The sequence below is a fragment of the Chinchilla lanigera genome, unplaced genomic scaffold (assembly GCF_000276665.1).
Source record: "Chinchilla lanigera isolate Chin_1 unplaced genomic scaffold, ChiLan1.0 scaffold00182, whole genome shotgun sequence".
Taxonomy (NCBI): domain Eukaryota; kingdom Metazoa; phylum Chordata; class Mammalia; order Rodentia; family Chinchillidae; genus Chinchilla; species Chinchilla lanigera.
The window spans coordinates 713,560-721,361 of NW_004955583.1; the positions used below are offsets into that span (position 1 = coordinate 713,560).

General features: G+C 56.3%; 3 protein-coding genes across 4 annotated transcripts in view; 1 reads left to right on the top strand and 2 right to left on the bottom strand.

Annotated features, from left to right (window-relative positions):
- Tubb (tubulin, beta class I) overlaps positions 1–2,183 on the top strand; it is a gene marked incomplete at its 5' end in the record, with an annotated part of 10,932 nt that extends 8,749 nt beyond the window's left edge. The window contains 1 exon segment of the mRNA XM_005414317.2: positions 330–2,183. Coding sequence (XP_005414374.2) covers positions 330–1,387 — 1,058 coding nt within the window.
- The window catches only part of Mdc1 (mediator of DNA-damage checkpoint 1), a gene marked incomplete in the record, with an annotated part of 34,106 nt that overhangs the window by 25,272 nt on the left and 1,032 nt on the right, over positions 1–7,802 (bottom strand).
- Positions 3,687–7,802, bottom strand: part of Flot1 (flotillin 1) — a gene marked incomplete at its 5' end in the record, with an annotated part of 12,679 nt that continues 8,563 nt past the window's right edge. The window contains 5 exon segments of the mRNA XM_005414316.2: positions 3,687–4,034; positions 4,292–4,456; positions 4,655–4,792; positions 4,997–5,042; positions 5,121–5,302. Coding sequence (XP_005414373.1) covers positions 4,005–4,034; positions 4,292–4,456; positions 4,655–4,792; positions 4,997–5,042; positions 5,121–5,302 — 561 coding nt within the window. The 3' untranslated portion in view covers positions 3,687–4,004.

Genomic DNA, 7,802 nt, shown 5'->3' on the forward strand with positions numbered 1-7,802 from the left:
TTTTTGTTTTTTTGAGACAGGGTCTCACCATGCAATTCAGTCTGACCTTGAGCTCATTTTGTAGCCTAGGCTGGTCTCAAACTGGCAAAGATCCTCCTGCCTCAGCCTCCCAAGGGCAGGGATTACAGGTGTGTAATCCCACCATGTCCAGCAAAGAGCTGTGTTCTGAAGTGGGGGTGGAGGTGGTGCCTGGCTCTTTGGGTAGATTCTGGGGAGTCTCCACTACAGGTAAGAAAGGAAACTAGGTCAGTTATAGCAGAGGTTGAAGGTTAGAAAAATCATGTCTTCCACACCTTGCACACTAAGCTTTCTTCTTGACCCCATTCCAGGTCAGTCAGGGGCAGGCAACAACTGGGCCAAGGGCCACTACACAGAGGGGGCTGAGCTGGTGGACTCAGTCCTGGACGTCGTGCGGAAGGAGGCCGAGAGCTGTGACTGCCTGCAGGGCTTCCAGCTGACCCACTCGCTGGGGGGCGGCACCGGCTCGGGCATGGGCACCCTGCTCATCAGCAAGATCCGCGAGGAGTACCCAGACCGCATCATGAACACCTTCAGCGTGGTGCCCTCGCCCAAGGTGTCCGACACCGTGGTGGAGCCCTACAACGCCACCCTCTCTGTCCATCAGCTGGTGGAGAATACAGACGAGACCTACTGCATCGACAACGAGGCGCTGTACGACATCTGCTTCCGCACCCTCAAGCTGACCACACCCACCTATGGGGACCTCAACCACCTCGTCTCCGCCACCATGAGCGGCGTCACTACCTGCCTGCGCTTTCCTGGCCAGCTGAACGCAGACCTGCGCAAGCTGGCCGTGAACATGGTGCCCTTCCCGCGCCTGCACTTCTTCATGCCCGGCTTTGCCCCACTTACCAGCCGCGGCAGCCAGCAGTACCGGGCCCTCACCGTGCCCGAGCTCACCCAGCAGGTCTTCGACGCCAAGAACATGATGGCCGCCTGTGACCCGCGCCACGGCCGCTACCTCACGGTGGCCGCTGTCTTCCGGGGCCGCATGTCCATGAAGGAGGTGGACGAGCAGATGCTAAACGTGCAGAACAAGAACAGCAGCTACTTCGTGGAGTGGATCCCCAACAACGTGAAGACGGCCGTGTGCGACATCCCACCGCGCGGCCTCAAGATGGCAGCCACCTTCATCGGCAACAGCACGGCCATCCAGGAGCTGTTCAAGCGCATCTCGGAGCAGTTCACGGCCATGTTCCGCCGCAAGGCCTTCCTGCACTGGTACACGGGCGAGGGCATGGACGAGATGGAGTTCACCGAGGCCGAGAGCAACATGAATGACCTGGTGTCCGAGTACCAGCAGTACCAGGACGCCACTGCAGAGGAGGAAGAGGATTTCGGGGAGGAGGCCGAAGAGGAGGCCTAAGCCGGAGTCCCCTGTCACCTCAGGCTCCTTACTTCCTCAGCCGCCTTCCGCTGCCCCTCTCCTTCACAATTTGTTTGCTGCCTCTATCTTGTTTTTTTTTTCTTTTGGGGGTGTAGAACAGTGCCTGGCACATAGTAGGCACTCAATAAATACTTGTTTGTTGGATGTCTCTTCTTTCTCTCTGCTCTGGCAAACCTAGACCTCTTGTCATTGTAGGTGACCCTGTATTTTCTGCTGGCACCCACTTTTCACATGTGTCCAGTTAACATTCCTGTTCTCAGAATCCCCAAGATAGCTGGGTCTCTTCCAAATCCCCTTTAAAGCCAGCCAGGTGCTAAAAACCCATGGAACAGCCACCATCAGGCAGAGGGTGGTGGTCAGCTTGGGGGAGGGGGTGGGACTTCCATTCCAGGACAGGTGGGAAAGGGGAACCCAGGCTTTCCATGCCCACCTTAGCCCTGGAGACAGGTGCACAGTATTAGCTGCACGTCCTGTACCTCTGTCCAGAGCGTGTGTTTCCCTTCGCAGAGCCTGCCGCCCTCCAAAGCACCCCTCCTACCTTCCATCCCGGAGGGAATCTCAGCCAAGGTGTCAGGAGGTGCACACCCCACCTTCTTGCTCTGGTCACTTCCTGGGGCAGGAGGGGCCCTCTTTGTGGTATCTCTTGCTATTGCCCTCACCCTTGATTTTGTCCTGTCCTACACTTGATTTCTATTTTGTGTTGAAGTTGCTTTTTTTCATATTGAAAAGAGACATTGCCCCGAGCGCCAAAAATAAATGGGAATTCAGAAAACCAGCTGCGGTATGTGTGCTCATTGAGGGAGGACGGCCTGTGCAGGTGCAGGGCCTAAGTTCAGTTACAACACTGGTCCCCTCAAAAGCCTCATCCTCCCTTCAGCCCACCTTGCCCTCCAGCACCAGCTACATGTCAGGCTTGGATAAGCATATGCTCAGAAGCAGGATCTTGGGATGGGAGGTGAGGCCCCTGGGGAATGTCCGTGCATTATCTGCATCTCGGGAGCTTTTTGAGACAGGGTCTTGTTAGAAAGCTCATAGGTGAACTTCCAGTGATCCTCCTGCTTCAGCCTGCTGAGTGCTGGGGTTACTCCAAGAAATTCACATTGAATATTAGAGACAGAAAACCCCTGGTATGCCCTTTCCAGTACTGTGGCCCATCCAAGGTCCCTTTGGGTTTCTCTGATCCTTTAAGCTCTGCCAAGAGCCCAGAAGATCCAAGGAAATGCTACCTACCTCACGCCCAAAGATGTGTCAGAGCTACCCCTAGAAGCTTCCTTAGCCCTCCGTATCCAGCCATTGTGAGAAAATGTGGGAAAGCTAGGCACACAGCTCAATGATAAAGCACTTGCTTAGTGTCTAAAAAAGGCCCAGGTTCAATTCTCAGCACCACTATAAAGGAAATACTTTTTTTTTTTTTTTTTTTGAGACAGGTTGTCTATGTAGTTCGGTTGGCCTCAGACTCTTCGGCCATCCTCCTGCCTTGGGAGTGCTGGGATTACAGGTGTGCACTACCACAGCCAAAAAGTAGCAGCTGTACTGAACATGTAGCAGGTGTTTTTGGTCATTCTCTAGGGAATGGCCTAACACCTCCAGTAGTATTCACACTGTAATACTACAAAGCGTAACAAGGCTACCTAGCATTCACATTGTAATAAGCATTGTAAGTAGAGGCGTTTTTTGGTACTGGGGATGGTCTAGGGCCTTTGTACTGAATCATGCCCCCAGGCTTTTGTCACAGAGACAAGGTCTTGCTAACTGTCTCAGCCCTCAGTGCTAGGATTCCGGTCTGCACCTCCATCCCTGGCTGAGAGAGGACCTTAAAGGGGCCATGCACAGGTTACGAGCAGACACTGAGCCATTCTGTATGTGGGCATCCAGGGAGGCTGTATTTACTACTGTCACATGGCTATGACTTCAGTAATTCCACGAACGAATGCAATTCTCAACACTACTTCCACCATAGCCCACTTTTCTGACCAAAGACAACTTTTGGGGAAAAAAATGAACAGTTTTTTCAGTGTTCACAGCTCTGAACAGTGCAAGGAGAACTTGTTCTAGTGAACTAGAGGTGCAGCTAGTGCTACTAGAACTTCTCGAAGTCTAGAAAGCCGATTGGTGTAAGGGGCTGCACTGCAGCATTCACGTTCGCTTTGTTATTGCTGCTTTTTGGTACCAGGACTCACACTCACGACCTCGCACTTGCCAGGCAGGCGCTTGTGCCACTGAGCTGTATCCCCAGCCCCAGTGTTCACTTCGGGTTGGTTCGGTTTTATTACCTTTCTTAAGGAACAGAACTTGCTGACAGCAGTTTATTTGGCAGGTACCTCCAGACTGGCCTCCCATCTCAGGCAAGAAAACCACAGAAAGCAGGGTGCACCTGGTTCAGGTAGGAACTCACATACATCGGGGTGGGGCAGCCTGTGGACCCTGGCATCCAGGCAGTGTTGCGGGGAGGCAGCCCCAACCCAGGCAAGGCACAGGCTGTGTGAGGAGTGACGAGGGACCCCACTTTCAGAGGACATGCTAAGGAGGTCACTGGGGGGCGTGCAACAGCAGGGCCAATCAGGCAACCGAGCCCTGCAAAGGAGCAGCTGAGGGCTCAGGCCGTCCTCAAGGGTTTACTGTTCACCTGGGGAAAGACAAGAGGAGGTGACACCTGGGCAGTGGGGACTCCGCCCCCCCAGCCCCCCCTGGGACCATGCCATCCCAGAGGCTTCTGTCTGGTGCCCACTTCAGCACCTTTATACGTGCTCTAACGCTAGTTTGACTTAAAACAGAAGATCTGTGGACGCGCACGGATCTGGTGACCTGGTGACCGGCCCGCGGGTGCTGCTCCGCGCTGGGCCGCCGCGTCTGGGGCACAGGCGCGCGCACCACGCCCCTCACCTGGGCGATGCTGACGCCCGTGAGTCTCTCCACGCTCTCGGGCAGGCGGCTCAGGATGTCCAGCACCTCCCCAGTCACTTTGGCGGCCCCCATGGCCCCACTCCCGCTGGACACCAGCGTGATCTTCTTGGCTGAGGTCAGGGGGCCGCTGATCTCCTCCGCCACCTGGCAGAGGACGGGGCCGCTGAGTGCCGCGCTCTGCCCACGCAGCCCGCAAGAGGACCCGCATCCCACGGACCCTTGCTCCCGGACGTTAATTCCCACCAGTCGTTTACGGCCCCTGGCTGGCTCCGTTCCTCTCTCACTGGCTGCTCAGGGCCCAGTCCCGGTCCCTCTGTCCCGCCACCCACACCCGCCCCACACCTGGGGCAGCTTTTCCAGCAGCATGTCCAGCTGCGCCGCCTCCTGGTACAGCTGGAACGCTTCTGCCTTCTTGGCCATCTGCTCAGCCTCGGCGCGGGCGCGGGCCCCGATGGCGAAGGCCTCGGCTTCCCCGCGCATCTGAGTCGGGACAGGGACCCGTGTGAAGGCTGGGACGCCGGGCGTGGCGGCGCGCCTGGGGACCCAGCACTGCGGGAGGCTGAGGCAGGCGGATCGCTGAATTCAAAGCCAGCCTGGGCTACACGGCGAGACCCCGTCTCAAAAAGAAACCCAGTCCCCTCAGCGAGCCTGCCTGCGCACGCTGGGGGAGCCTGCCTAACTCACCCGCACGGACTCTGCTTCGGCCTCTGCCTGCATGATCAGCTGGGACCTGGGCAGGGGAAAAGCGCGGCGCGATGAGGGGAGCCCGGGCCCCGGGAGAGGGCGCGGCCGGGCGGGCAGGCCTCACCTCTCGGCCTCGGCGAGGCGCTCCAGCCGGTAGCGCTCGGCCTCGGCGGGCTTGCGCACCCGGGCCTCCAGCTCCTTCTCGCGGCGCGCGATCTCCTGCTCCTGCAGCGCCACCTGCTGCGCGCGCTCCACCACCTGCACCTGCACGCGCTGCTCCTCGATCTGCTGCTTGGTCTTGGCCACCTGGGGGCGGGGCGCGCGTCAGGGCGGACCCCGCCCCCCAGCCGCGCCCTTCACCGAGCCGACCACCGAGCAGATCCGGACGCACGGGGAGAGGCCGCAAAGGCAGCGGTACAAACGCAAGAGGGAAAAGCGAAGAAGCAAGACTCTTTCCCCGGCCACCGGGGGAGAAGCAAGGGCAGCGACCAGCTTCCTTCCAGGGCGGTGCGCATTTGCGAGACCCGCAAGCCTGCAATTCCTCTTAGATTTCACCTATTTATTTGCATACTGAGGACTGAACCCAAGCGCTGCGTCCTCAGCCCTTTCTATTTTTTGTTCTGTGACATACTAAATTGTTCAGGCTGGGCTCCAACTCGTGCTCCGCCTGTCTCAGCCTCCCAGAGTGCTGGGACGGCAGGCCAATTTCAGTCTTTGTCTCGTTAGTACCAGGAATCGAACTCAGGACCGCGTGCTTGCCAAGCACGGCGCTGTGCCGCTGAGCTATATCCCCGGCCCAAAAATTGCCAAACTTTTTTTTTTTTTTGGTACCGGGAATCAAACTCAGGACCTTGCGCTTACCAGGCAGGCGCCGTGCCACCGAGCTATAGCCCCGGCCCCCAATTTCATTCCTATTCCCTAGAGTTGTTCTGGATCAGGAGGCTCTGGCCAGGACGGTGCAGGAAGAGGGTCAAACCTCTCCTGCGCCTTCACACGCGCTCCGCAGGCTCGGGCCCCATAGCGGGGTGCGGGTCTCACCAGAGCGAGACAGTGCCTTTGCCCGACGTGGTCCATCTGTCCGCTCCAGGTGTGGCCCCCTGCGCTGCCTTCAAGCTTCTAAATCTGCCCCAAACTGACCCGCTGCCTTAGCCTAGGCGGGCTGCACGGTCCCCTCCTGTATGGGGCCCGTGTACTCTACCCACCCAGCTTCCTGTCCGCTGTGGTGAAACTTCACCCGCAGAAAGCACGAAGTCATTTTCCCCCCTAATCTTGCATCTCTGAGATTACTCTGTCTCTGAATGGGTTCACCGAGTACAGGCTGCTACAGCAGAGCTGATTTCCCAAGGGGATTTTTGCAGGTGTGGCGTCTTTGGAAGTCTTAAGTCTTCTGGATGCATAGCCTTTTGTTTTGTGTGAGATCCGTCCCTTCCTAGAAGTTTTTGGACTTTTTTTCTCTCTCAGGGCTGGGGATCAAACCCAGAACCTTGCACACACGAGGCAAACCCTCTACCTCTGATCTGCATCTCCAAGCTGCCTCTAATATTTCTATCTTTACTAATTTTTCCATTTTAAAACATTCTGAAAATTTTTTTATTTTTTTTCAGGTACCAGGGATCAAACTCACGACCTTGCGCTTGCTGGGCAGGTGCTGTGCCACTGAGCTAAATCCCCAGCCCCCTGAAAAAATTTTTAATATTTCACTTCCAACGTGAGTTGTTTCCTATTTCTACCATCTTGCTAGTTTTTATGTACTTTTTTTGGTCTTTTCGACAGAGGGTCTCACTATGCAGCTCAAGATGGCCTCGAACTCACAGCGATCCTCCTGCCTCAGCCTCCGCAGTGCTGATGTTACAGGCTGCACGCCACACCTGGTTTCATGTGCTTTGTTTCTGTTGTTTTGATTTTTTTGTTTTGTTTTTGTTTTTGGTTTGTTTCTGGTACCGGGAATCAAACTCAAGACCTCGAGCTGGGCAGGCAGGCGCTGTGCCCCTGAGCTAAATCCCCAGCCCATTTTGATTTTCTGAATGTGAACTCTTCACCACTCTTCCTTTTCTTCTGGTGCCGGGAACTGAACCCAGGGCCTTGTGCGTGCTGGGCAAGTGTCTGACAACTAAGCTACCTCCCCAGCCCTTTAGTGAGGTGGGGTCTCTCACTGGCTCGGGCAGGCTGGCCTCGCACTGGTGAGCTCCCGCGGCCAGGCCCTAGAGGCGCGGGACACCACGTGAGGCTCTTTAAGCGTTCTTCCCCGGGAATAGTAGCACAGTGTGTGTCCTTGCAGTCCCTGTCTGTTGTGGCTGTGGTCTCTGTCTCCCAAGCTGGGGGTCCCTCTGCTAGCAGGGCCCAGGTTTGTGTGCCCACAGTGGGCGGGGCCTGAACCAGGAAGCGGCTCTAAGGAGGTGGGGCAGCTGCTGGGCTTTGGGCTTTACTCAGGGTTACTAGAGCAGATCAGTACCGAGGAACCGCTCACTCTGGGTATTTACTTACTCACTTTGCGACAGTGGGGATTCAATCCTGCGCCCCGGCCCTGAGCTCCGTCCCCAGCCTTTTTTTTTTTTTTTTTTTAATAATTAGAAACACTCCCCCCTCCCGTCTGAGGATTTAACCCAGTGCCTTTGCAATGAGCTATATTCCCAGTCCTTGATTATTTATTTGGGACAGCGTCTCACTACGTAGCCCAGGCTGGCCTTGAACTGGCAATCCTCTTGCCTCAGCCTCAGCTGAGATGGGTATGTGCCACCACACCTGGCTTGATTTTTTTTTTTGGACAGAACCTTCCTAAACTGCCCAAGACTGGGCTTAAATCTTC